A 27,661-nucleotide genomic window follows, 5' to 3' on the forward strand; every position below is an offset into this window, starting at 1 on the left:
ATCTCAGATCAACAGCTTGTATGGGACAAGTCAGGTCAGGTCAAGTCAGGTCAGGTCACCAAGACAAAAAAAAAAAACAATGGGACAGACAGATGCTTTATACAGAATTATTTATTCAATAAAACCTAAAAAAGTGTCTTGTTCAAAACTGGTCCTCGTTCATCTCCCTTCGACTCCAAAGTACAGCTGAAAGATTTGGGCGCAGCCTCGCTCGCTGAGGTAATGGAAAAGCTGCCCGAGGTCCATGTGGTTCCCTCGGTTCCCGTGAGGATCAAAGGCGGCCTCCTCGAAGCCGTCGAAGCAACGCAGCAAATCGGCACTCTGATTGGCCGGGTCCAGTGGGACGTCCTCTCTGTGACGGATCATGATGCGCTTCCAGGTCAGGACCTTCACCCTGAACAGCAACCGAACAAAAAAAAATATGGTCAGGGTTTTCCCTAAACATCAGCGTGCTAGTTATAAGAATAAGAATGATGGTGGACAAGCGGACGTTTAAAGAACAAGATGGACAGATATAAGGATTAAAGCGCCGCTGCATGAATCTCTTTAGACCACCTGGACCAGAACTCCTCACAGGCAGCTTGCGGACCCTCCACACACACGACCCCCGGCTTCCCGGGCATGCAGAAGCCACTCAGCTGCAACTCTTTGGCCCACTCCAGGATGTTCTTCCTCTTGCTCTTGTTGTAGATATGATGGCTGTAGATCCACAGTCTGGTGAAAATCTCGGCGCTTGGATGTTCCTTTCCTCTCACACCCCTGTCAAAGTCCTCTCCCCCCACGAGATACTCGCTCGTGTGATCCCGGAGCCAGTCGATGGCAGACAGCACGCAGACCTCGCCCGAGCAGCTCTCGCACAGGTACAAGCGCAGGTCCGAGACGAGGCAGGCGTGTTGCGCCCGGCTCAACTCGCCACACCTGCGATGAGAAGGGGTTTTAGAGCGAATGCGCCGTTACTATGAAAACCCAAATGAATATGCCATCAGAGCATCAATCGGCCAATCAGAATCCAAAATTCTACAGCGTTTTTATTTTGATTTTATATATACATTCCCCTTGCAAAATGCGGGGAATTTTCAATAATGGAAACTTTCCATTGGAATTTATAGGAAAATATGGAAAAAACGGGAATTATCCTCATCATCCACACAATCATCATAATCACCATGCTGCATTTATTTATTTGGTTGATTTGATTATTTTGATTTTAAACTTGATGATGAATAAAAATAATGAATGACAATGAAAATATTTCCAAAATTCCCCAGATGAAGATCCAATTGAAAATTTCCTGGAAATTTAGCAGAAATTTTTCACCCTCTTTGCAACCCTATGCACAACTCGTGGACGCCGAGGTTACCTGACTACGATCTCGGGAAGCACTGCTGGATACTGAGACGGATACGTGCACGAGAGCGATACCTCCACCTGCAAGTGAGATCAACATCAACATCAACACACTGCATCTCCAAACAGGATCTCTCCATAGAGTCATTGAGCTGCTTTGCATTCTGGGATTCTGGGACACCGAGTCCCCACTAGAGATCTTCTTTATACACCTGATCAGTCCATTTCCAACAGTTTCAGTTTGGAAGTGCTGAGATTTGAACTCACAACCCTCTGGGCTGAAGTGCAACATCTAAACCACCTCCCATAGCATCTCATCCCATCCTATTCTATCTACAGGAATATCTCTAAAGGCATCCAGTGGACGTTTATGTCATATTGTACATTATACAATAATTGTGAATAATAGTTCACCCCAGTGTGTGTCTGGATCTTGACGCAGAGCTCAGGCCTGGTGTTTGGTGGACACTCCGACGTCCCTTCGACGAAACACCGGAGCTCGGCGTATGCTACCGGCTCCACCTCGAGCTCCTCCTGGCTGGGGAACATGCTCAGTAGCAGCTCCACTTCAGCCAGCTGAGCTTCTGCATGCTCCATCCCAGCTATTCACCCTCACCCTCACCCTCACTCTTAACTGCAGTCAGATCTAATCTGATCTCTCAAAAACCCTGATCGTCATATTGTCCCATAAAACTCTGATTTCACACCATGAACACAAGCCCAGCATCTCCAAATCCCCCGATCTCTCAAAAAACCTACAACTTCTCAAATGATCTACAGCAAGAACCACGCTGGAGCCAGAAATTTGTCTTGCGCATGCGCCGAGTTTCGCTTCAAACCGGTTACTACTAGCGCTACTACTTCCGGTTCCGAAATGACGCTCTTAAATGAGCTTTAAATAATAAAATATTAGTTGAAATATTTATTTAAACACACACACACACACACACACACACACACACACACACACACACACACACACACACACACACACACACACACACACAAAATATATATATATATTACAATTTAGAGCTACTCCATAACTATATAATATAATAATTATAGAATTATATATATAAATTATAGATTTAAAATATTATACTTTTTTTTTAGAATGTAAAGTTACATAATAATAATAATAATAATAATAATAATAATAATAATAATAATGTATTAACAATGTAATGTATATTATATTTTATTATATTATATTATATTATATTATATTATTTTATATTATATTATATTATATTATATTATATTATATTATATTATATTATTTTATATTATATTATTTTATATTATATTATATTATATTATATTATATTATATTATATTATTTGCCTGACTGAGTTTTATCGCCAACGACATCAAACGTCACATTTCTACGTAACTTCCGGTTACAAAAAATTATATTACGTGTCAAAGATATACGTGTTAATTAAAGTTAACTTTATAAAACAATTAAAAAAAATTAAACTATGCATATTATTTTTGAATTATTCTAGTGGGTAAGATAAGGGGAAGCGATTTCCCCGTAGTAAATAAAAGTCCTGTCAAAAAGAATAATAATTTAAATATAATTCGTACATAGTAATAAAACGATTAAAAATTTCAATAAAAAAACTTATATATATAATTTAATATATTAAAATGAAAATAATGTCGGTTTTAAATAATTTTTTTGTTCACCGGAAGCAATGAGCGAAGTGGTGCTCGTTCTAAATACCATTATATCATAAAGAAGTGACACTACATAGGGCGTGAACACGCTGTCGGGTTATACGTCACAGAGCGCGCGTGAGTAGGGAACAAAGAGGGATTTGGATTTAAACCGTGAAACGCGTGTAGTCCATGAGCTGTGGTTGGTCCTGAGATTTAATTCGCTTTTTTGTTTTTTTTTCTGTGATGAAATGATTTTGTTTGACGAGTTTTGGATCTGTTACAGGATCGAGGCGTGTAGCTCGAGATTCTAATTTCTGGGAAAAGGAAGGAACTAGAAAGTGTGGCATGTTTGCCGCTGAATGCTAGCGAGGTGAGCATGACGTTAGCATTGCTATTAAAAAAACAAAACAAAAAAAGTATATTCAATAATACAAATGTATTTTTCGTACTCTATCACGTATAACTTTCTAAAACACTTCTAAATAGTTTCAGAGCTTTATAATAGACGTGTATATCTAATGTATATTGCTTATGACATTAACATATATTTGCATAATGGTTTTGTGACGTCATAGTGCACTATATAAAGGGGAGGAGACGAAAGGGAACAGTAATGGGGAAGAAGCGATCCAGAGGCAAGAGTTTCAATGGGGACGACAGTTTTGTAGAGATGATGGGTGAGTGACTCCAAATGCTTTTTATATACCTAAAAAATGTACTTCCTGAATTGAGTCATGAGACCCTCTGTGTTTGTGTCCAGGTAAGACTTGCGTGCACTTGCGCAAAGGAGCGGACTCGAGCTGGCTGAGGAAGGCGAGCGTGGGGATGAGCTGGGACACGTGTGAGGCATGCAAGCAGGAAAGAGAACCCGGGTCTGAATCCGGGGACGGAGAAGACATTCCGACAATATGGATATGTCTCAAATGTGGACACAGGGTGAGTGACGATGCATGCATTTAGGGTGCCATTACTTCTGACCTTATACAAAGGCCCTTGTCTGTAAAGTAAAAGTTTAATAGGCTTATAGTAGTGGCCTAGGGGGATGTTGGGATTGAAACTCAGCCCTACATAGGCTGAGCACTTATACCCCTATACAAGAAGTAGGGCGAAGTAGCCCTTAATATATACCCTATGTATTTCCCTTATATATGGGGATTGGAACACAGCCCCTTTATAGAGACGCTGAATCCCAAGAAGGCTCCTTAGTGCGAATCTAGTTCATTACATAGGCTGCTTGAGCCATATTTTACCCCTATGTAAGAAGCAGGACTCAGTAACCCCTCATTATATACCCTTTGTAGTGCCCTTATATATAAGGGGATTGGAACATAGCCCTTTACGAGGATGCTGGATCTCTATTACAATCTTGAGCCTTATATAAGAATCAGAGTGAAGTAGCTCTTATTATATAAATGTGGAATGGAACAGAGCCCTAGATGAGGTTGTATATGTATACTGTATGTCTAATCAGACTTAATTATTGTTTGGTTTGAATTGATTCTTGTGATTTATTTATTTTTTCCCTGGATTCAGGGTTGTGGGAGGTTATCGAAGAACCAGCACGCCATTAAACACTACGAGACGCCACATTCAGATCCGCACTGCCTGGTGCTCAGCCCGGACACCTGGAGTGTGTGGTAAGAACATTAGAGATCCGGTGTTTACCATGTACACATCATACCCGTACTTGGCACGGGGTTTTCGGTTCAATACACGCGTTCCCGAATGCAATCCTTTTTCCGTGCGGAACATAGTTACAATCTGAGTTCCCCCATACAAACGTTTTAAGTGGCGGACCACAGGTTTGTTTCGTCTCCACCTCGCACTTTAAACGCATTTTTTTAAATATTATTGTTATTAAACTTGGTGGTGCATCAGCAGTAATGGTCCGTGGGGAAACACAGTGCTCTGTGTTTAGTGAAATGGTCTTATCAGCTATTTTGGATTTGTTTTTACGCTTGAAAGTCGGGACAAACCTCGTAAGTCTGTTTCTTACTGTTAAGGTGTTACATCTGCGATGATGAAGTCTACTGCTCCAACACGGGACTGCTGGCACAACTCATCTCCAAGATCAAGAAACAAATGCTGGGGGAACCGAGACAGAAAAACGGCACTTGCGGTAAGTAACTCCTTAGTGAACTACAGGTTCATCAAAGTTTTTCCACAGACCTCTTGACGAAAATGTGACGCCCTAAACAAGAGTGCAGTGGCAGGCTTTGTCCCAAAACACATGCTAGTTCAGAAACGCACAACACTGCCTGTTATTAAGGTTAATTACTATAGGTGGCGTTATGGTCTGACCAGAGCTACGTGGGGTTACTCCAGAATGTATCCGTGTTGCTGCGGAATCTTTTGGGGCACTTTGTATAAGATTTCTAATGTTGGGGCATTTCCTATGGTTGGGTAATTTGGTCATTTTAGACTTTAGGACCCTTTCCAAATGTAAAAAGTTTTCACGTCGGCCCCAGGGAAAAATAATGGGCCCTTAAGATATAGGGGCCCACAAAACACTGTAGCCTTAAAACAATGGGCCCTTGAGTTATAGGGGCCCAGGAAACACTGTGTTTTGTGGCCCATTGTTTTAAGGGTACAGTGTTTCTTGGGCCCCTATACCTTAAGGGCCCAAGAAACACTGTACCCTTAAAACAATGGGCCCTTGAGTTATATGGGGCGCACAAAACACTGTACCTTTTAAACAATGGGCCCTTGAGATATAGGGGCCCTGAGAACGCTGCACCTCTAGCATTTATACTGTCCGTACTGATCATGACTGGTTTCCAAATGCCCTTTTCCCAATTTAGAAGTGGAGAAAGAACAGAACACTTCAAGTGACACAACGGAGGAGAACGAAGCTGAAAAAGATCAGGAGAAGATCAAAGAGCTGAAAGAGAATGAAGCATGTCTGACCCAAGCCAGCATCGTGCCTGTGCGAGGCCTCAGCAACCTCGGCAACACGTGTTTCTTCAATGCTGTGCTGCAGGTCAGAACATATTTATACTCTGTTTAATATATTTATATCATTTTGCAGCAATAATTACCTCAGTAATGTGTTGTATTTGACAGACAAGCAGTGTGTTAGTAAGTTCGGTAATACTAGCGCTTATACTTACGATAAAGAGAACGCTAACGAGAACTTGTGAGGAAAATTACTCCGACTTGCTTGTGCAATGCATTCTGTTAGCAGTGGCCATGCTAACAACTTTTCACAAGACCTTGCATCATGTTTGCCCAATTCTAACCTTGACATTCGTTTTTCCAGAATCTGTCGCAGACGTGGCTGCTGCGTAAACTACTCGGAGATTTCAGGGACGAAGAGAAGACCGTGTTGATCACACCATCGTCGTCGTCCAATCTGGTTTGTCCAACATTTCTGAAAAAAGTGTACTATTCTCAGTCAGCTAACGTTCAGCAAATTTCAGAAACGTGATCGTGGCAAAAACTTTCCATTCGTAAATGCATGCAATTACAATAAAATCTCAACATTTTCTAGTCAGACGGAGTATATTTTTAGTAATTTATCAATATTTCTGAGGAAATTTTCAATCTTTTTGATCGTTTTGTATGGTTTTTTAGGGGTGTCAGTCCTGTATATGGTGAACTAATACAGTAAGGATAAGTAGTTTAACCTTCCGTGCCATGCATGATTTCAAACCACGTCTTAGTGTATTACCAACAGTAACCTTGGAAACGATGGTCCCAGCTCCTTTCAGGTCATTGACCAGCTCCTCCCGTGTAGTTCTGGGCTGATTTCTCACCTTCCTTAGGATCATTGAGACCCCACGAGGTGAGATCTTGCATGGAGCCCCAGTCCGAGGGAGATTGACAGTCATGTGTAGCTTCTTCCATTTTCTAATGATTGCTCCAACAGTGGACCTTTTTTCACCAAGCTGCTTGGCCATTTCCCCGTAGCCCTTTCCAGCCTTGTGGAGGTGTACAATTTTGTCTCTAGTGTCTTTGGACAGCTCTTTGGTCTTGGCCATGTTAGTAGTTGGATTCTTACTGATTGTATGGGGTGGACAGGTGTCTTTATGCAGCTAACGACCTCAAACAGGTGCATCTAATTTAGGATAATAAATGTAGTGAAGGTGGACATTTTAAAGGCAGACTAACAGGTCTTTGAGGGTCAGAATTCTAGCTGATAGACAGGTGTTCAAATACTTATTTGCAGCTGTATCATACAAATAAATAGTTTAAAAATCATATATCGTGATTTCTGGATTTATTTATTTTTTTAGATTATGTCTCTCACAGTGGACATGCACCTACGATGACAATTTCAGACCCCTCCATGATTTCTAAGTGGGAGAACTTGCAAAATAGCAGGGTGTTCAAATACTTATTTTCCTCACTGTATAAGCTTAGTCTTTTATCAGCTTTTGCTTCTTGTACATGTTTGTCAGAAATCAGACTCTGCATGATTAAGCATTAACCCCTTAAAAAAATTAGTGCATTAATCGGCAAAGATTTTTTGGATTTTTCAGGAAAACATTTCTGATCCATTGATAGCAGTTAGCGTAGTGCTAGCAAAGTATCAGGAAAACCCTGCTAATAGCTAAACAGGAAAAGCTAAACACGTGGGTTTTTTTTTTTCCTCTCAGGATCCATTGGAGGTGCGATTGCCGAAGCCCGGCGCGCTCACGTTATCCCTGTGCCATCTGCTCAACGAAATCCAGGAGACAAAAAGAGGCGTGGTGACGCCACAAAAGCTCTTCACACAAGTGTGTAAAAAGTACGGATTTGCAGAAACCTAGCGCTCGGTTTAATGTAAATACAGAAGGCTAGCTTGTGGACGTAGGTTGATTTTTTTTCTGTGTGTGTGTGTGTGTGTGTGTGTGTTTGTGTGTGTGTGCAGGGCAAAAAGATTTAATGGTTTTCAGCAGCAGGACAGTCAGGAGCTCTTGCGCTACCTGCTGGACGGCCTGAAGACCGAGGAGAACATGGTACGTGTGCAAATGCCATGCATTCCATATACATATAGAGAGCATTATTTTTATATTTATTTATATATATATATATATATATATATATATATATATACACACACACACACACACATTAGTATAGAAATAAGTCAATCCTTGCGCTAGTCCAGTTCATCTTTGCTAGCAGAACGTTACACTTCCATATGCTCTGTCTGTCCGCTAATGCTAATATGACCCACAGAGATTAACGACTGGAATTTTGGATGCTCTAAGGATTTTGGGCGAAACCTCTGAGTTCGAGCAAAAGAACTTATTAAAGGGTAAGATGCGTTATTACGCTAAGTATGTTAAGCGTATGTCACCATCTGTCAAATATACCTGTAGTGATCAGTCTGTCTGTCTATCCATCCAGATTTTCCTTTTCCCCATTTTTTTTGTCACAGCTTTTTTGGGCCACTTAAAGACATTCACAGAGCCGTCTCGTAGCTACTCCTGCTTTATCTTAGTGTGTGTGCTAAGGGTTGTTCTGTAGAAAGATGAACCGTCATGAGTCTGAGGTCCAGAGCGCACTGGAGCAGGTTTTTATCAGAGACGTCTCTGTACATTGTTTAATTCATCTTTCCCTTGTCTCCCAACAGCATGATGCTGCCACCACCATGCTTCACTGTAGAGATGGTATTGGCCATCAAAGATTTTGAACAAACTTCTCTCACGTTGTCATTATGGGGTTTTGTTTGTGAAATGTTGAGGAAAATTATGACTTTAATCCATTTTGAAATAAACCGTGGTAAAAATAGAGCACTGTGAATATTTTCTGGATGCGTCTGTCTATTTTTCCGTCTCTCTATTTATCGATATATCAGTCTGTGATGGACAGATATTTGTCATGGTACATGGTTTTGTTTTTTATCCTAGAGTACACCAGCGGTCTGAAGAGTTTTGTGGAGCTTGTGTTCGGCGGAGAATTGACCAGCACTGTGATGTGTACGGAGTGCAAGACGGTTTCCGCGGTTACCGAGTTGTTTCTCGACCTCTCACTGCCTGTCTCTGAAGAGGTAAAACCGGATTTCGGTTGTTCAGTCCCGTTTCGCCAGCGTTCGCGTTTGTCGCCCAGATACTGCACTGATTTGGGTATCGTTTCCAGTCTTACAGGAAAAAGAAGGTTGCCGGCCAGCTGAACAAGAGCGAAACTGCAAAAAATGGGCGGAGCATCGAGACGCTACAGACCAACGGGGACGAGGATTTGCCGACAGGAGAGACGAGCAAGTACCAGCAAAAAAAAGTCAAGAAGCAGGCAAAGAAACAGGCTAAGGTACTAAGACCGCCGCTGGGCTCTAAGACACACTCTTTTAGCTTAACAACACACTTTATAATTCCCACTTGTCATTCCGGACACGCCCCTTCGAATATATCGGAGTTTTTTATATATATTACTATTACAGATTCAGCGGCGTCAGCAAAAGCAAGGCGTGAAGCTCACGCTGAATTCGCTGAACAATCCGAGCGAAGTGTCTCTCCCCGATGCCCCGCCTCTGAGCGCCAGCGGAAGCTCGGAAGCCGAGAAACAGGAAGAGGAAGACGAGCATGAAGAGGAAGAGGTCACAGAGAACCTGAAAGTGATGTCGATCTCAGAGGATCTGCAGAGTGAAGAGGAGGAGCCTAAACTGGAGTCTGGGGTGGAGTCGGAGGCGGAGCCAGAGTTCGTGGTGGTGAATATGGACCCGGAGGCTGCGTTTTTAAGTCTGTCCAGCAGGGCGGCACCAAAGGCCTTGGAGAGCTCGGTGGAATCAAGTCTGTATCTGTTCACACAAGTGGAGCAGTTGTCAGACACCAATAGCCTGATGTGTGTGACCTGCAGCAAGAAACACGGTATACACGCACTACAATCAATATAAAGTGAATGTAAATTGAGATTGCTTGTCTCTCTAAATCTGTGTGTGTGTTTTTCACAGGCACTAAGAAAAAGATATACACTGAGGCGAAGATGCAGGTGCTGATCTCGACTCCTCCTCCTGTACTGACTCTGCACCTGAAGAGGTTCCAGCAGGTAACACACACACACATTAATTCGATCTCTGATCCACACAGCCATGGTTGTATCATTCTTTCATGATGCGAACTGTGTGTGTTTCTGTAGATGGGCTACCGTTCATGTAAAGTCAACAGGCACATTCAGTTCCCTCAGGTGTTGGATCTCGGTCCGTACTGCTCTGCCAAATGCAAGGTGTGTGTATATGATCTTTCTCCGGTCTCAAATCCCGAGCTATTGGGTTCCTATGACTTTCTAACATGTGTGTGTTTGTGGGTGTGTAGGGGGTGGAGCAAGGAAAAACGCAGCTCCTCTATTCCCTGTACGGCATCGTCGAGCACAGCGGCACCATGCACTCGGGGCACTACACGGCATTCGTAAAAGCCCGGCCTCACACGCACACTAGTATCGGTTTGCTGAACGGAGCGACGGGTGAGTCGTTTATCTGGTCGAATTATTCCGCAGTTACTCGTACATCGTACTCACATTCGCTTTTCGCAGACGTCGAGGCGACCCCTAGAGGCTCCTGGTTCCACATCAGCGACAGCAGCGTGCAGCCTGTCACAGAGGCTCGGGTCCAGGCCTCCCAAGCCTACCTGCTCTTCTACGAGAGGATCTCTTAGAACAACCAAGCGCCTTCTTCCACAGCTCAACTAATTTCTGCTCTCAAAGATTCCTCTGTGCAGACAATTATGAATTTAAATAAAAATACTCAAACTTTTTCCAAATTATTGGGTTGCATCTAATTCTTTCTGATGGGGAATTGTGTTACATAGCAAAAGTGTGCAATCCGGGGGAGTGCTCTTATGTTCAGCAGGAACTACACCAACCTTTTTTTATGAAATATTTAATTTCCTGTAATGTTATATGAAAATTTGAATAATAAAAAATTAATTCAACCCACTGTGTAGTTTTTTTAATATATATATATATACATATATATATATATATATATATATATATATATATATATATATATATTTAAGACTAAAAAAAGGGGTCAATAGAGTATTTTAGCTTTTTTTTTATTATTATTATTTTATTAAACTTTTTTTTATTTATGAAGCTTTTCATCTGCATTTGGTTCGAAATTCGACTCACTTTTAACGAGTCAATCCGAGAAGAGTCGCTTGGAATCGACTCTGCAATGCGCATGCGCTGCGATCCAGCACCCCACCGGCGATAGGAACGATGCCGACTGTCAGCGTGAAACGGGACCTTCTTTTCCGAGCTTTGGGAAGGAAATATAGTAAGTTTGTGTAGTCTTTTTTTTAAATGAATATTTGTTATGGTAATTGAAAAAATGCCGTTTATGGGCAATAATTTCAGTCAGACTTGAGCAAGGTTCGTTAAATGGCGAAAGTGCTAGCATAACTGACTAGCCGTCATGTGTGTGTATATATATAAATATAAAAAAATAAGTGTGGCTTTTATATTAAAACTACGTGTTGAAGCCATTATAATGACATTTCTTTTACACATTTAGGGTTACTCAGGTGAACTCTGAACAAATGTAGTGAAAAACCGGTTGAAGCGGAATGATTGCGTCAGATTAGTTACTTCAAGCATTGGACGCGGAATTGAATTGATATTATCCATAAAACCGTGTGTTACGAATAGAATTATTACATACATGCACGTGTAAACTGTATATATATAAATTTTATACATCGCGCTGTGTATAACCAATGATTTTAGGAAAAAGGCGACTGTGACGTCATCAATACGCGCCAATAAATAGACCGGCATTGGATTCTATTTGGTTTTATTTAATTATGTTTGTTCTATTTTGCCGTGTCAGTATGTGCAGTGCAAAAAGTTTATTGCATGTATTTTTGCATATTCTTTTCCAAATAAACCGAAATTATATGAGAAATGATTCTGACTGCATGATTTTTTTTTTTGTTTCTTTCTGTGTTTTTGCAGCTGATGAAGAATTCGACGAGCTCTGCTTCGAGTTCGGCCTCGAGCTGGATGAGATTGTGAGTGACGATCGGTTCCAAGATTCACAACTCGTTCACACTTATTTCTGTAGTATAGTGTCATAGTTTAGGCCTGATATGCACTGATTGGTGAGTTTGTTGTTTGAACAGCAATTTAGTTTCTTGGGAATTTGAGGTTCTTGAATGTGTGCACCTTTAGACGTCGGAGAAGGACATAATCAGCCGTGAGCAGGGCGATCAGAAAGCTGAAGGCGCCTCGGATGTGGTGTTGTTTAAGATCGATGTCCCGGCCAACCGATACGACCTGCTGTGTCTGGAGGGGCTCGTCCGAGGACTGCAGGTCTTCAAGGAGAAGTACGACATACCCTGAGATTCACCTAATCTCTGTAATAAATGTGTATCATTACGCATGACTAGGGATGCAAAATTCCAAGAAATTTTCAGACAGGAAACTGGGATTTTAAAAAATTGCAATTAAGCCAATAACTTGGATGTAGTGGGGAAAAAAGTCTTGCATATAAATTTTGTTAAAACATTCAGATTTAAATAATTTTCAGTTGAATTGCCACTCTGCATATTCATCAATTACATGCACACAGCACACTTAATGCAGGACCACTAAAGCCACGCCCCCTACATGCACTGTGCATTCCTTCATCACATATCCTTTCTCGAATCCTGTTCACAGTTTTTAGAAATAATGACAAATATTACAAAAATGTCCTTATGCTTTGTGTAAGCTAGCTTTGTGCAACAGAATTATACAAACATGCAATTTTTAAAAATCTGTATTAGTTTGCCTGCATGTCAGCTTTCAAAATGATTATATCTTTATTATTGTATATTATACAGTTTATATACATTTTCCCAAATTTCTAATTCACATAAATGCCCTTAAATTTGTGGGAAGTTTCCAAGTTGGACATTTTTTTGCCCCTTTTTTGCAACCCTAAGAATCAGAATAGTTTATTGCTCCCGTACAGAAATAGTTTGGTTGCAGCTGCTCACAGTCAAAGATGAAATGTTAAAATATAAGAAATTATGAGTAAATATACATATTAAGGTATAAATCGAAATAGAATGTATAGCGACAGTGAAAAACCGATGGCAGAAAAGCCAGAATGCAGTAATGGTTATTAGGGAGCAAGCAAAGGGGTGCCAATACTTTTGTTTTGAGGGGCAAATTAATAAAAAAAAACATGGAGGCGATAAAATAAAAAAAACAATTCTGGCTTGCAAGTGTTTGTTTTATTTTAATTATTTGTTTCAAAATGCAGCCAAGAGTGTTTGACCAATCGGTGCACGCCACAAATTGTAGCTCCTCCCCATTGTCCATGTCTCTTAATGTCAATGTCTCTCTGGTGGTAAAATGCAATGAATGTACAGTGTTGTGTGATAAAGTATAATCCAGTCACACCGTGTGTGTGTGTAGAATGGAAGCTCCACGTTACAGGCGCGTGAGTCCAGCAGACGGAGACAAGCAGAGGCTCATCATCACCGAGGAGGTGAGTCGACTCGTCCGTACACACGTCCCTGTCCTCCCATGATGTACTGCAACGGCTTAATAAATTTTTTTTTCCTCGTGTAGACGGCGAGCGTGAGGCCCCACGCCGTCGCTGCAGTGCTGCGCAACATCACGTTCACGCCGGACCGCTACGAGAGCTTCATCGAGCTGCAGGAGAAGCTGCACCAGAACATCTGCAGGTGAGGCAGGAGGTCGACCCTCAGCACACAAGTCACGAGCGCGCTTTTATTATTTTCCGAAAATCACTCTCGCTCCCTACCGCTGCTAGCCAATGAGAGCTCACCGTTGTGGATTTGCAGGAGAAGGACGCTGGTCGCCATAGGAACCCACGACCTGGACAGCGTTGCGGGACCGTTCACGTACACGGCGAAAGCGCCGGAGGAGATCCGCTTCAGACCGCTCAATCAGAGCCAGGAGTACACGGCCAATCAGCTCATGAGCCTTTACAAGGTGAGCTCTGATTGGCTGTCACTCCCATTCCTCCTAAGCAAAGCCATCGCTTCTGATTGGCTGATGTGTGTGTGTGTGTGTGTGTGTAGACGGACAGTCACCTGAGGCATTACCTGCACATCATTGAGGACAAGCCGCTGTACCCAGTCATCTACGACAGCAACGGCGTCGTCCTGTCCATGCCTCCCATCATCAACGGTAAGATCTTCTCTCTCTCTCTCTCTCTCTCTCTCTCTCTCATTCTCTGTCCTGCTTTCATTTTTCTTTCTTCTTTTTCCCACTTTCTCTCCTTTTCCTTCTCTCCTCTTCTCTCTCTTTCTCTGTCTTCTCTCCCTCCCTCTTTTCTTTCCCTCCATCTTTTTGCCTATATCTCTTTCTCTTCTATCTCTCTTACACTTTCATTTTCCCTCTCACTTTCTCTTGCTCTCACTCACACACACTCACACTTTTGATGTGTAGTATAAAGGTGTTGAACTCTGTGTCTCCACCAGGTGATCACAGCAAGATTTCTGTCAACACGAGGAATGTTTTTATCGAGTGCACAGCCACAGACCTCACCAAGGTACAGAGATCATAATCCACACACGTCATGCGGCAACTGTTAGAACGTATGATGTCACGTGTTAATCGTTTATCCCATCGAGGTGCTCAAAAGCTGTGTGTGTGTGTGTGTGTGTGTGTGTGTGCACGTGCGCAATGCAGGCGAAGATAACATTGGACATGATTGTGACCATGTTCAGCGAATACTGTGCCGAGCCCTTCACGTAAGTATTTGCCCTCCTACACACACACACACACACACACACACATTTAGTGTCCATCATTGACGTATGATTACGATACACTACAATTTAACAGGCATGTATTTGTTGTATAATTGAACTGTTCCCTCCACGTCTTTTTGTTTCCTTTCTGTCTCTCATAGGGTCGAGGAGGCCGAAGTGGTGTATCCTGATGGCAGGATGTTCTCCTATCCTGTACGTATACACCTATCCTGCGTCTTCCTTCAGTCCAATATACCATTTTGTGTGTGACCTTTCTTTGACCTTCTGACCCACAGGAGCTGGCCTATAGGATGGAAAGCCTTTCGGCAGACTTTATCAACTGCAGAGTCGGCATTAAGTGAGGCATACACACACACACACACACACACACACACACACACACACACGTTCGCATATGCACCAGGGTTTCTGTGGGGTCTTGAAAAGTCTCAAATTAAATCTTGAATTTCATTCTTAATGGTCTGTACACACGTCCCATCGTCTACAATATGCTTTAAATCTCTCTCTCTCTCTCTCTCTCTCTCTCTCTCTCTCTCTCTCTCTCTCTCTCTCTCTCTCTCTCTCTCTCTCTCTCTCTCTCTCTCTCTCTCTCTCTCTCTCTCTCTCTCTCTCTCTCTCTCAGTGAGACGGCAGACAGCATCGCCAATCTCCTGACCCGGATGTGCTTAAAGTCCGAGGTCACGGGCGAAGCCAATCAGCTTCAGGTGGAAATCCCACCCACTCGCTCCGACGTCATCCACGCCTGTGACATCATGGAAGACGCCGCCATGGCATATGGGTTCAACAACATCGCCAGGACGACGCCACGTACCTACACGGTGGCCAATCAGGTGCGAGAACCAGCGTCACAAACAGACACGATCAGACGGCTGCTCGAGCAGTTCAATAAGTCGTGTGTGTCTGTGTGTGTGTGTGTGTGTGTGTGTGTGTGTGTACAGCTTCCTCTGAACAAGCTGACTGAACTGTTGAGGTCCGATCTGGCGGCAGCGGGATTCACTGAGGCGCTCACCTTCGCCCTGGTACACGCACGCACGCACGCGCGCGTTTTCAAATCTATTCATATCACGTTTATTTACTTTCTGTCTCTTAGAAACGTCACAGAAAAAAGAAAAGCGTTTTCTAAAGCTTCTCTTTTCATACAGTCTAATGGCGTTTCCAGATTTATCCACTTTGGAGAGCGTTTTCAAAAAGCTAAAAAAAAAAGAGAAAAATATACGTTTTCAGACAAAAACGTATTAGTGGCCAAAAGCTGTTTTGTTTTTTAATTGAGTTATGAGCACGTTATAGTTGGAATTTTAAAATTATTAAATATGACATTGAATATGGTCTTAAAAATCTTTCTGGAAAGTCTCCAGATTTTAGCAAAAAGTGCTTGGACCCCTGCAAATCTCTTTCTCAACCCTTTTCAGTGCTCTCGAGAGGACATTGCTGATAAACTGGGAAAGAACATCGCTGACACGAAGGCTATACACATCTCCAACCCTAAAACCGCAGAATTCCAGGTCTACACACACACACACACACAGGCATGCCCCAAGAAATGTTTGTCTATTAGTGCAGGTGTTCTCATTTACAGTGCTTGTGCTTTATAGTAGTGTGTATCTTCCCTCCTGATAGCCGTATGTCAATATCCAATTGCTTTTGAAAGAAATCTCACTAGGTGGCGCTGTGAATGGTTTTCAAACTGTCACCCAGTGAACAGTATTATGTGATTTCCCGGCGCGCTCAAACACTGGTTTTTAATACATTATAAGAGAACCCCATTCCACATTGAGTCCCCATTTGCTCTTACATAAGCGCCACTCGTTTGGGAAGATGTTGCACTAGATTTTTATGGAGATTTGTGAGATTTCTTCTTCCATAAGCGTGTTAGTGAAGTCATGTACTGATGTAGGTGAGGTGAGGAGGCCTGGGGTGCAGTTCCAATTCATCCAAATAGGGTTGAGATCAGAGCTCTAAAGAGGGAAGAGCTGCCACTCCAACCCATATCTACATGGAGCTGGTTTTGCACATTGGCATGCTGGAACAGGTTTGGGTCTCCTAGTTCAAGTGAAGGGACAATTTCATGCCCCCGCATCCAATGAGGTCACGTAAAATTGTTGTGCGTGTGCAGGTGGCGAGGACTACACTGCTGCCTGGACTCCTGAAGACCGTGGCCGCAAACAGGAAGATGGCGCTACCGCTCAAGTTGTTTGAGATCTCAGATGTGGTGCTAAAGGATGAAGAGAAAGGTAGGTGTGTGTGTGTGTGTGTGTTCTGAAAGAACGATTATATACTATGAAATTTGATATCAGGGCTGCAACAGGATACAGTGATAAGAAAGTTCACATTGTGTGTGTGTGTGTGTGTGTGTGTGTGTGTGTGTGTGTGTGTGAAACAGACGTGGGAGCATGCAACAACAGGCGTCTGTGTGCGGTTTACTACAACAAGACACCCGGCTTCGAAGTCATTCACGGCCTCCTGGACCGACTCATGCAGTTGCTGGATGTGAAACCAGGTCGTAACCATGGCTACCACATCCAGGCATCAGCAGGTGAGTGAACCATGGCCTTTGTATCCATTTTTTTATTTTTACCTTTTTTTTTAAGACCAAATTAATGAGTCTCGCTCTCTCTGTGACTCAGACTCCACCTTCTTCCCCGACCGATGTGCCGAAATCTTTTTCGGCGGGAAAAGCATCGGGCACCTCGGCGTCCTTCACCCCGACGTCATCAGCGCCTTTGAACTCACCATGCCATGCTCCGCCCTCGACATCGATATCGAGCCCTTCCTGTAACGATGCTGATCATAACCACACACACACACACTTAGCCACGCTCCATGAACATAACATTCACTAGCTGTTACTGAAGCGTTCTGGAGCTCAGTCCATATCAGGAAGTAGGGGGTGGAGTCTTCTGTGTGACTTCTGTGTTTATGCTCAGGGGCTCTAGTTAATCATTATTGAACAGATACATTTAATGTACCGTACACAAGTATTTATTATTGTCGTCATGTATACAGAAAATAAACACATGAGCAATTATTTTTATTCCTTTCATTCAAAGTTTTGAGTGCAGCTGGATAAGTCTAAATCAGATTTTTCCCATATCATTGACGATGGGGGGTGTGTGTGTGTGTGTGTGGTTTTAGACTCGGTAACCATCAGCATGTCTCACACAGGTGCTTCGGTGTGTTTCATGATTTATCACAGGTTCAAGGGTTCAAGTCTAACAGCCATAAAATCCACCACAAACACTGCTGGGAGTGTCAGAAGAAAAAAAAAAAAGGAAGGACATGTTTATTCATTCCCTTTAGCGGTTTGCTAACAGACTCAAACAGGTATTTTTACCTGAAAACATTTTACTATGAAAGAAAATCATAAACCTGTGTAAAGATATCCCGGATGAAATAAATAATCTGATTGGATTTTGTGAATCAAACCGAAACTTAATCACACAAACACTGTCGTTGTAAACACGTGCTAATTCTGGTATCGTTATCGCTATGCTAGCGGGCTGGCCGTTGTGTGGCTCCGTCCCAAATGTAAGAGCATAAAACTTGTGTCAAAGCAGCACTGACATTACCTACATGATGCACTGTATAGACTAAAGGTTGTGAGCGTTTTTGGACATTCCATTCCACATATAGTCTCAATTTACTGTTATAACATCTGGGAAGATGTTCCACCAGATTTTGTGGAGATGTGAGATTTCTTGTGTTGGGAAAGTCAGGAGGCCTGGGGTTGGAGTTCAGAGCTGCATAGCAGAAAAAGTCTTCATAGAAAGCATATCATATTTGTCCATACAGTGTATTGTCAGGTCTAACCCTGAACTTCAGACAGCCGGGTCTGTAACATAGCCAGAGGGTACATGATGTCCTTTCATAGGTGCTTGCAGACATATTTTGTCCACATTGGGGATTGGAATCTTGTCTTACGTACTAGCATCTGGGACACAGCCCAAGTCTTGATGCTGCTAAATTGTTGCATTAGCGAAGTCACAGCAGTCCCAGCAACACGAAAACCCGGCACACCACCACGCTGTTGACCAACCCGATGGCCAAGTACGTGCTGAACTTCAGCGGCACTTCGATTTCCTTCCTTCTGCGGGCACCTACGTCGTCGACTGCCACATCATAGTGCCAGCACAGCATCCTCAACACGATCCACTTCATCACCTGCCGGGTCAGCACCAGAATCGAAAGCCCCACCACGAACCGCGCAACTCCAAAGGTAAAGATCCTTAAAGTCATAGGAGGAAGGTTCACCGGAAAAGGCCCCGAGGGCTCAAAAGTCACACCGAGCCGCTGGTTGAGCCAGTAGCCGACCGAACAGCCGGCCCCGGCACCCAAAATGATCGTGGTGTCCCCTCGCGAGTCACTATAGTGGTCCAGCGCGGGGTAATTGTAGCATAGCATGAGCGGCACAACCAAAGCGATGACGGGGGACATCGGACTGTTCAGCTGAAAGAAGTCCAAACTGTCCCAGTAAGGGTAGGACACAACCAGAATGAGGGTGGATATCAGATTCCCACAGATCACGTCCTGAAAGGGGAGAAAGAGTGAGGCTTAGGACCTGTGGACCACAAGTACTGTGGGGCAATCAGTGACAAATTTGGAAATTGGTACACACTAATGGGCACGCTAATGATGATGCTAATCATTTCAGTTTGTAAACGAGCTAGAGACTTGATAGCTAGCAAGATTACTAACTAGAGCAAGGAGAAACGTTTATTTTGCCTTGCTAATCTGCGATTATAACAAGCTTTAAACGCTTGAAAAAGTCATGCTAGCTTGATCAGCTAGAATGGTGTTAATTACCTGAACAAGGTGATTAACAATGGCATTAACAATCCTGAACAAAGTCCAGAGATTTATCACACAATTAACTAGCCAAGTTTTAAGGGTTGTAATAGAGGCAGTTATTTGACAGAAGAGCACACACACACACAGTATGTTCGAATCTTACCAAAGCTGAGTGCATGCCGGTGTAGAGACGACTCAGGCTCACAAGGGCTGAAAGAACAACCGCTACGACCAAACCAACCTCGAACTGGAACTAAAGCAAACACACACACCACAAAACACCGCAATTTTGGGTTTCAGAAAATAAAAGTTATGTTTTTAAAATTGGATTTGAATTAGTTATTTCTATAGTTATGCACACGTGTGTGTGTGTGTGTGTGTGTGTGTGTGTGTGTGTGTGTGTGTGTGTACCTTCACCCTCTCGGGAGCGCTCAGCAACAATGTGAAGGAAATGGCAGTGGCTGCCATAGCGTGAGTTGATGGCATGCCGAACTCGATACGCTGCTCCAGTTTTACCACAGGGGGCGACAAGGGCCGAGGAAGCTTCAGCATATCCTTCAGCACCTGTCCAATATACATTACCACCTACAGAGAGACAATAAATCACCCATTATACATCACCACCTATAAAGAAAGACAGTAATCCCCTGTCCTGTTATACGTCACCACGTGTACAGAGTAATAATCACCTGTCCCGTTATACGTCACCACGTGTACAGAGTAATAATCACCTGTCCCGTTATACGTTACCACGTGTACAGAGTAATAGTCACCTGTCCCGTTATACGTCACCACGTGTACAGAGTAATAATCACCTGTCCCGTTATACGTCACCACGTGTACAGAGTAATAGTCACCTGTCCCGTTATACGTCACCACGTGTACAGAGTAATAATCACCTGTCCCGTTATACGTCACCACGTGTAGAGTAATAGTCACCTGTCCCGTTATACGTCACCACGTGTACAGAGTAATAATCATTTGTCCCGTTATACGTCACCACGTGTACAGAGTAATAATCATTTGTCCCATTATACTTCACCACGTGTAGAGTAATAATCACCTGTCCTGTTATACATCACCACGTGTAAAGAGTAATAATCACCTGTCCCGTTATACGTCGCTACGTGTAAAGAGTAATAATCACCTGTCCCGTTATACGTCACCACGTGTAGAGTAATAGTCACCTGTCCCGTTATACGTCGCTACGTGTAAAGAGTAATAATCACCTGTCCCGTTATACGTCACCACGTGTAGAGTAATAATCACCTGTCCCGTTATACGTCACCACGTGTAGAGTAATCACCTGTCCTGTTATACGTCACCACGTGTAGAGAGTAATAATCACCTGTCCCGTTATACGTCACCACGTGTAGAGTAATAATCACCTGTCCTGTTATACGTCACCACGTGTACAGAGTAATAGTCACCTCTCCTGTTATACGTCACCACGTGTACAGAGTAATAATCACCTGTCCCGTTATACGTCACCACGTATACAGAGTAATAGTCACCTCTCCTGTTATACGTCACCACGTGTACAGAGTAATAATCACCTGTCCCGTTATACGTCACCATGTGTAGAGAGTAATAATCACCTGTCCTGTTATACGTCACCACGTGCACAGAGTAATAGTCACCTCTCCTGTTATACGTCACCACGTGTAGAGAGTAATAATCACCTGTCCCGCTATACGTCACCACGTGTAGAGTAATAATCACCTGTCCCGTTATACGTCACCACGTGTACAGAGTAATAATCACCTGTCCCGTTATACGTCACCACGTGTAGAGTAATAGTCACCTCTCCTGTTATACGTCACCACGTGTAGAGTAATAATCATTTGTCCTTTTATACGTCACCACGTGTAGAGTAATAATCATTTGTCCTGTTATACGTCACCACGTGTAGAGTAATCACCTGTCCTACATGAATAATTGTATTGATTTGCATACTATTTCTACATGAACTTACAGTCCACATGTTGACCAGGCGCCGACACAGGAAGGGATCCAGGTTCCAGTGGATGAAGGGCAGAACGGAGATGTAGGACACTTCGTTTCCCAGCATGGTAGAGACCACAAACAGGAAGAACAGTGGCCAGTTCTTCACTACATACTGCAAACTCCAGTCCTAGAGAGAGAGTCAGATTCAGTTCATTCACTGGAATATTTAAATCCTGCTTTGACTCTGTCTCAGTGTGTTCAGTTTTTTTTATCCATGATGGTATGAGGAATACGCCTGTGTGACGCCCTCAAGGTTGGTAGATCTTCAACCTGGAAATGTCTATATAGTGAAGATTAAAGTACATACATCGAGTGTGTGTGTGTCACATGCAACACACACAGTGCACACTACACACTTAGTACACACTCAATACACTACACACTCAATACACAGTGCACACTACACTCTCAGTACACAATACACTACACACTCAGTACACACTTAATACACAATACACACTCAATACACAATACACACTCAGTGCAAACTCAGTACACACTCAATACACAATACACACAGTGCACACTCAATACACACAGTGCACACGACACACTCAGAACACACTCGTTACACAATACCCACTCAGTGCACACTACACTCTCAGTACACACTCAATACACACTACACTCTCAGTACACACTCAATACACACTACACACTCAGTGCACAATACACTACACACTCAGTACACACTACACACTCAGTCCACACTACACACTCAGTGCACACTCAATACACAATACACTACACACTCAATACACACTACACACTCAGTGCACACTACACTCTCAGTACACACTCAATACACACTACACACTCAGTGCACACTCAATACACAATACACACTCAGTGCACACTCAATACACAATACACACTCAGTGCACACTACACTCTAAGTACACACTCAGTGTACACTACACTCTCAGTGCACACTCAATACACAATACACACTCAGTGCACACTCAATACACAATACACACTCAGTCCACACTACACACTCAGTGCACACTCAATACACAATACACTACACACTCAATACACACTACACACTCAGTGCACACTACACTCTCAGTACACACTCAATACACACTACACACTCAGTGCACACTCAATACACAATACACACTCAGTGCACACTCAATACACAATACACAATACACACTCAGTGCACACTACACTCTAAGTACACACTCAGTGTACACTACACTCTCAGTGCACACTCAATACACAATACACACTCAGTGTACACTACACTCTCAGTGCACACTCAGTGTACACTACACTCTCAGTGCACACTCAGTGTACACTACACTCTCAGTGCACACTCAGTGTACACTACACTCTCAGTGCACACTCAATACACACTACACACTCAGTGCACACTCAATACACAATACACTCTCAGTGCACACTCAATAGACAATACACACTCAGTGCACACTCAATACACAATACACACTCAGTGCACACTCAATACACAATACACACTCAGTGCACACTCAATACACAATACACACTCAGTGCACACTCAATACACAATACACACTCAGTGCACACTCAATACACAATACACACTCAGTGCACACTCAATACACAATACACACTCAGTGCACACTCAATACACAATACACACTCAGTGCACACTACACTCTCAGTACACACTCAGTGTACACTACACTCTCAGTACACACTCAATACACAATACACACTCAGTGCACACTACACTCTCAGTACACACTCAGTGTACACTACACTCTCAGTACACACTCAGTGTACACTACACTCTCAGTACACACTCAGTGTACACTACACTCTCAGTACACACTCAATACACACTACACACTCAGTGCACACTCAATACACACTCAGTGCACACTACACTCTCAGTACACACTCAATACACACTATACACTCAGTACACAATACACACTACACTCTCAGTACACACGCAATACACAGTATGCACTCAGTACACACTCAATACACAATACACACACCTTCAGTGTGTCATCAGGCTGATGAAACCTTCCCACCTGTCAGACTTTACACCTCACCCAACTCGCACAGCGGGAAAATCCGGTCTCACTTCAGCTCACCTGGGAAGTTGTTGTTGTTGTTTTTTTTTTTTTTAAGTTTAGTTTATTTATTATATTTTTACTTTATTGTTATTATTATCATTATTATTATTATTATTATTATTATTATTATTTTTACTTACTTCGCTTTTCGGGCGTCCATTCGCCGCGCGCTCGCTTGGACCCTGCCGACACGCGGGTTTCTTGCCCCCTTCGTGGACCCTCATGTCGCGCGTACACGAGCGCTCGTGAGCGGCGCGTGCAGCTGGGAACAAACCGCAGGCGCGCTGGAAAGCGGCCACCAGTTCCGAGCTGCTCAGGTACGAGATCACGGACCTCATCATCATCATAACCATTATCATAATAAACAGCAGCAGCAGCAGCAACAGCTACAACCACAACAAACAACCAACAGAACGAATACTTCCAACACCACTACTGAAACCGGTGCAATGCAATGAACATCAGGAGCACAGAGCGTGTTGTGTCTCTTTGACTTCCGAGAATTACTATATGTTTGTCACGCGCGGGTCTGTGTGACGTCACAGCACATTTGATTTACTGTCATATAATTTGTGAAAACCTTCATCCGGGCTTCCTCACCTCATCTAACACTAACATAAAGGCTGGAGATGGACCGTGCGATGGTCATCAGTGGGTCATGTGCCCATCATGGTGTGTGTGAGGAGATGGCATTGGTTTGAGAGCGACAGGACTGTGCGCGTGTGTGTGTGTGTGTGTGTGTGTGTGTGTGTACAACAGTTTCCTTCTCCTGCCGGTAGGGGGCGTATTAAAGCGTTCAATAAAACAATGATACAAGGTGGTGATTGTTTTAAACACGATTCTCCAAGAAACAGTACTGCTGAACTGTATATAACTATCTTCATCATCATCCTCATAATAATAATAATAATAATAATAATAAAAAAGGCACTGATAACTACAGTAAAACATTGTATAGACTTTACACTCAGACTCATTAAAACTGTACAGACTTATTAACATTTTCTTCTTCTTCTTCTTCTTCTTCTTCTTCTTCTTCTACTCCTTTTCAGCTGCTCCCATTAGGGGTCGCCACAGCGGATCCGCCTTCTCCATTCCCCCCTGTCCTCTACATCTGCCTCTGTCACACCAACTACCTGCATATCTTCCCTCACCACATCCATAAACCTCCTCCTTGGTCTTCCTCTTTTCCTCCTTCCTGGTTGCTCCATCCTCAGTATTCTCCTACTGATATACCCCATGTCCCTCCTCTGCACATGTCCAAACCATCTCAATCTCACCTCCCTCACCTTGTCTTCAAAACGTCCTACATGCGCTGTCCCTCTAATAAACTCATTTCTAATCCTGTCCATCGTCGTCACTCCCAACGAACATCTCAAAATCTTCAGCTCTTCTACCTCCAGCTCCATCTCCTGTCTTTTACTCAATGCCACTGTCTCTAATCCATACAACATCTCAGGTCTCACCACAGTCCTATAAACTTTCCCTTTCACTCTCACAGATACTCTTCTATCACAAATCACTCCTGCTATCACTCTTCTCCACCCACTCCACCCTGCCTGCACTCTTTTCTTCACTTCTCTAACACACTCTCCATCACTTTACACTGTTGACCCCAGGTACCTGAACTCCTCCACCATCACCACCTCTTCTCCCTGCAACCGCACCCCTCCACTGCCCTCCCTCTCATTCACACACATGTACTCTGTCTTACTCCTACTGACTTTCATTCCCCTTCTCTCCAGCGTGTACCTCCACCTCTCCAGACTCTTCTCCACCTGCTCCCAACTCTCACCACAAATCACAATATTCTCCGCAAACATCATAGTCCACGGAGACTCCTGTCTGACCTCGTCCTTCAACCTGTCCATCAACATTTACAAACTCATTAATTCTGTACAGACTCGTTAATACTGTACAGACTCGTTAATACTGTACAGACTCGTTAATACTAACATTAACATTTACAGACTCATTAATTCTCACAGACTCATTAATTCTCTCACTCATTAAAACTCTACAGACTCGTTAATTCTGTACAGACTCATCAACATTTTCCAGACTCATTAATTCTCTTAGACTCATTAATTCTGTACAGACTCGTTAATTCTCTCAGACTTTTTAAAACTGTACAGACTTGTTAATTCTGTACAGACTCATTAATACTGTACAGTCTCGTTCATTCTCTTAGACTCATTAATTTTGTAGAGTCTCGTTCATTTTCTCAGACTCATTAATTCTGTACAGACTCATTAATTCTCTCAGACTCATTAATACTGTACAGGCTCCAATACTGTACAGACTTGTTAATTATGTACAGACTCATTAAATCTGTACAGACTAGTTAATTCTCTCAGACTCACTAATACTGTACAGACTCTAATACTGTACAGACTTGTTAATTATGTACAGACTCATGAATTCTGTACAGACTCATGAATTCTCTCAGACTCATCAATACTGTACAGACTCATTAATTCTCTCACTCATTAATTCTGTACAGACTCGTTCATTCTCTCACGCATTAATTCTGTACAGACTCGTTAATTCTCTCAGACTCATTAATACTGTACAGACTCGTTAATACTCTCAGACTCATTAATACTGTACAGACTAATACTGTCCAGACTCATTAATCCTCTCAGATTAATTAATTCTGTACAGACTCGTTAATTCTCTCAGACTCATTAATACTGTACAGACTCGTTAATACTCTCAGACTCATTAATACTGTACAGACTCTAATACTGTCCAGACTCATTAATCCTCTCAGATTAATTAATTCTGTACAGACTCATTAATTCTCTCAGACTCATTAATTCTGTACAGACTCGTTAATTCTCTTAGACTAACATTTACAGACTTATTAATTCTGTACAGATGCTAACATTTACAGACTCATTAATTATTTTAGACTCATTAATACTGTACAGACTCTAACATTTACAGACTCATTAACATTTACAGACTCATTAATTCTGTACAGACTCGTTAATTCTCTCAGACTCGTTAATACTGTACAGACTCATTAATTCTCTCAGATTTATTAATACTCTACAGACTCATTAATTCTCTCAGATTCATTAATACTGTAGAGACTCTAACATTTACAGACTCTAACATTTACAGACTCATTAATACTCTCAGACTCATTAATTCTGTAGAGACTAACGTTCTTAGACTTATTACAGTTTTTCTCAGTTGCTTTGGAGCATTTCCCAAATCATTCGTAATATGTGCAGATCAGTAGGTGCCTTCTCAAACCAATTTTCTACAAACAGCACAACACGTTGGATTACCTGCAGGTGAACCAAATCCTTTATTCACCTCTCAAAAGTAACTATTTTGAGTCAACGATCATCTCAATGCCTCGGAATAACGAGTCCATTTGCCATCGATCACAAACAAGATCGTCAAAGTGATCAGTGAACATTCAAGATCCATCTGCACAATTCAGCAATTCACAAAAAACAAACAAGTTGAATAGAAATTTCAGCTTGACAGATGATGACAACCGGTTTAACCATTTTGCATTCAATAAACTGATGTCTAGATGTTTTGGGGGTTAAAACTTTGCAGGTGAGAAGCAGTTTAACAAATGATCATTTTTGGAAACAGACAATTTGTACACAACGAATTGAATGAACGAATCAACGCATTCGCAATTTGTTCCAATCAACAAGAAATTGCTTTTATGATCCAGGTGGAGGTGAAACAAGTAGTTTGGAGATATTTCATTTTCTGATCTGAGAAACGCTCCAAAGAAAATGAGTTCATGGACGCTTACCTCATCAAACCTCCTGGTATGGTCAGGTCTTTGTGCTTCATCTTCAGGCCAGGAAACTTTCCAGGATGGAAAAAATGAAGTGAAACCGTGAAAAATGTGCCATGCTAGAAGACCACGCTCAGCACTGTCAGCCATTTTGCTTTGCACAGGAAATGAGGAACGACCACGAGGATCACAACGCTACAGCCCATATACCTGAAATCCGACTTTTAGTGAAGCTGTGATGAACATCTTCATCTTCATCTTACTGAATTAGGATCAGGTGGAACATCATCAGTCAGAGTTCCTGTGCGATCTTTCAGTTATCTGCATGACTGGTGATGTTTCACCTGATC

The 27,661-nt window shown here is 42.6% G+C and overlaps 4 protein-coding genes and 1 long non-coding RNA gene across 6 annotated transcripts; 3 read left to right on the top strand and 2 right to left on the bottom strand.

The window, feature by feature from the left end:
• Positions 1 to 93: 93 nt before the first annotated feature.
• Positions 94 to 2,196, bottom strand: rwdd2b (RWD domain containing 2B). Its single transcript, XM_083549636.1, has 4 exons — positions 1,762 to 2,196; positions 1,361 to 1,428; positions 556 to 918; positions 94 to 394 (listed from the first exon to the last, which is right to left on the bottom strand). Exons 1-4 carry the CDS (start codon positions 1,942 to 1,944, stop codon positions 160 to 162), a joined length of 849 nt encoding a protein of 282 aa, XP_083405762.1. The 5' UTR covers positions 1,945 to 2,196; the 3' UTR covers positions 94 to 159.
• An 871-nt stretch (positions 2,197 to 3,067) lies between these two features.
• Positions 3,068 to 10,869, top strand: usp16 (ubiquitin specific peptidase 16). Its single transcript, XM_083549074.1, has 18 exons — positions 3,068 to 3,214; positions 3,299 to 3,385; positions 3,591 to 3,692; positions 3,776 to 3,951; positions 4,549 to 4,652; positions 5,019 to 5,134; positions 5,817 to 5,995; positions 6,275 to 6,370; positions 7,614 to 7,744; positions 7,868 to 7,955; positions 8,179 to 8,257; positions 8,853 to 8,992; positions 9,082 to 9,249; positions 9,380 to 9,806; positions 9,890 to 9,984; positions 10,075 to 10,161; positions 10,251 to 10,398; positions 10,468 to 10,869. Exons 3-18 carry the CDS (start codon positions 3,629 to 3,631, stop codon positions 10,587 to 10,589), a joined length of 2,220 nt encoding a protein of 739 aa, XP_083405200.1. The 5' UTR covers positions 3,068 to 3,214; positions 3,299 to 3,385; positions 3,591 to 3,628; the 3' UTR covers positions 10,590 to 10,869.
• Positions 10,870 to 11,076: 207 nt separating this feature from the next.
• On the top strand, positions 11,077 to 17,694 carry farsb (phenylalanyl-tRNA synthetase subunit beta). Its single transcript, XM_083549083.1, has 17 exons — positions 11,077 to 11,215; positions 11,893 to 11,948; positions 12,109 to 12,263; positions 13,342 to 13,414; positions 13,498 to 13,613; positions 13,734 to 13,884; positions 13,974 to 14,082; positions 14,376 to 14,446; positions 14,587 to 14,648; positions 14,810 to 14,861; positions 14,945 to 15,006; positions 15,292 to 15,499; positions 15,608 to 15,688; positions 16,079 to 16,171; positions 16,783 to 16,900; positions 17,050 to 17,202; positions 17,294 to 17,694. The coding sequence occupies exons 1-17, from the start codon at positions 11,158 to 11,160 to the stop codon at positions 17,443 to 17,445; spliced, it is 1,770 nt and encodes a 589-aa protein (XP_083405209.1). The 5' UTR covers positions 11,077 to 11,157; the 3' UTR covers positions 17,446 to 17,694.
• Positions 17,346 to 27,511, bottom strand: sgpp2 (sphingosine-1-phosphate phosphatase 2). 2 transcript variants are annotated; one of them, XM_083549088.1, is made up of 6 exons: positions 27,327 to 27,511; positions 23,680 to 23,848; positions 21,430 to 21,588; positions 19,866 to 20,039; positions 19,618 to 19,707; positions 17,346 to 19,193 (listed from the first exon to the last, which is right to left on the bottom strand). In XM_083549088.1, exons 1-6 carry the CDS (start codon positions 27,365 to 27,367, stop codon positions 18,648 to 18,650), a joined length of 1,179 nt encoding a protein of 392 aa, XP_083405214.1. In that variant the 5' UTR covers positions 27,368 to 27,511; the 3' UTR covers positions 17,346 to 18,647. The 2 variants fall into 2 exon arrangements, with proteins under 2 accessions (XP_083405214.1, XP_083405213.1); XM_083549087.1 differs by lacking the exon at positions 27,327 to 27,511 and having other exon boundaries at positions 23,680 to 24,267.
• Positions 20,027 to 21,436, top strand: LOC310730223. The gene is made up of 3 exons (XR_014534767.1): positions 20,027 to 20,093; positions 20,754 to 20,791; positions 21,367 to 21,436. It is a non-coding gene; the product is annotated as an uncharacterized lncRNA (long non-coding RNA).
• Positions 27,512 to 27,661: the final 150 nt, after the last annotated feature.

The sequence above is a fragment of the Silurus aristotelis genome, assembly GCF_946808225.1.
Source record: "Silurus aristotelis genome assembly, chromosome: 8".
NCBI classification, from domain to species: Eukaryota; Metazoa; Chordata; class Actinopteri; order Siluriformes; family Siluridae; genus Silurus; species Silurus aristotelis.

Bases quoted from the DNA above. Each gene is read 5' to 3' on its own strand.
- farsb (XM_083549083.1), top strand. From the start codon at position 11,158: ATGCCGACTGTCAGCGTGAAACGGGACCTTCTTTTCCGAGCTTTGGGA. The intron at 15,007-15,291 runs GTGAGGCATACA...TCTCTCTCTCAG, and splicing joins AACTGCAGAGTCGGCATTAA to TGAGACGGCAGACAGCATCG. The intron at 15,689-16,078 runs GTACACGCACGC...AACCCTTTTCAG, and splicing joins AGGCGCTCACCTTCGCCCTG to TGCTCTCGAGAGGACATTGC.
- usp16 (XM_083549074.1), top strand. From the start codon at position 3,629: ATGGGGAAGAAGCGATCCAGAGGCAAGAGTTTCAATGGGGACGACAGT. The intron at 8,993-9,081 runs GTAAAACCGGAT...TATCGTTTCCAG, and splicing joins CACTGCCTGTCTCTGAAGAG to TCTTACAGGAAAAAGAAGGT. The intron at 9,807-9,889 runs GTATACACGCAC...TGTTTTTCACAG, and splicing joins GACCTGCAGCAAGAAACACG to GCACTAAGAAAAAGATATAC.
- sgpp2 (XM_083549087.1), bottom strand. From the start codon at position 23,898: ATGATAATGGTTATGATGATGATGAGGTCCGTGATCTCGTACCTGAGC. The intron at 19,708-19,865 runs GTACACACACAC...TGTTTGCTTTAG, and splicing joins GCGCTCCCGAGAGGGTGAAG to TTCCAGTTCGAGGTTGGTTT. The intron at 19,194-19,617 runs GTAAGATTCGAA...CTCCCCTTTCAG, and splicing joins CCGGCATGCACTCAGCTTTG to GACGTGATCTGTGGGAATCT.
- rwdd2b (XM_083549636.1), bottom strand. From the start codon at position 1,944: ATGGAGCATGCAGAAGCTCAGCTGGCTGAAGTGGAGCTGCTACTGAGC. The intron at 1,429-1,761 runs GTGAACTATTAT...TCTCACTTGCAG, and splicing joins AGATCCAGACACACACTGGG to GTGGAGGTATCGCTCTCGTG. The intron at 395-555 runs GTGGTCTAAAGA...GTTGCTGTTCAG, and splicing joins TGTGAGGAGTTCTGGTCCAG to GGTGAAGGTCCTGACCTGGA.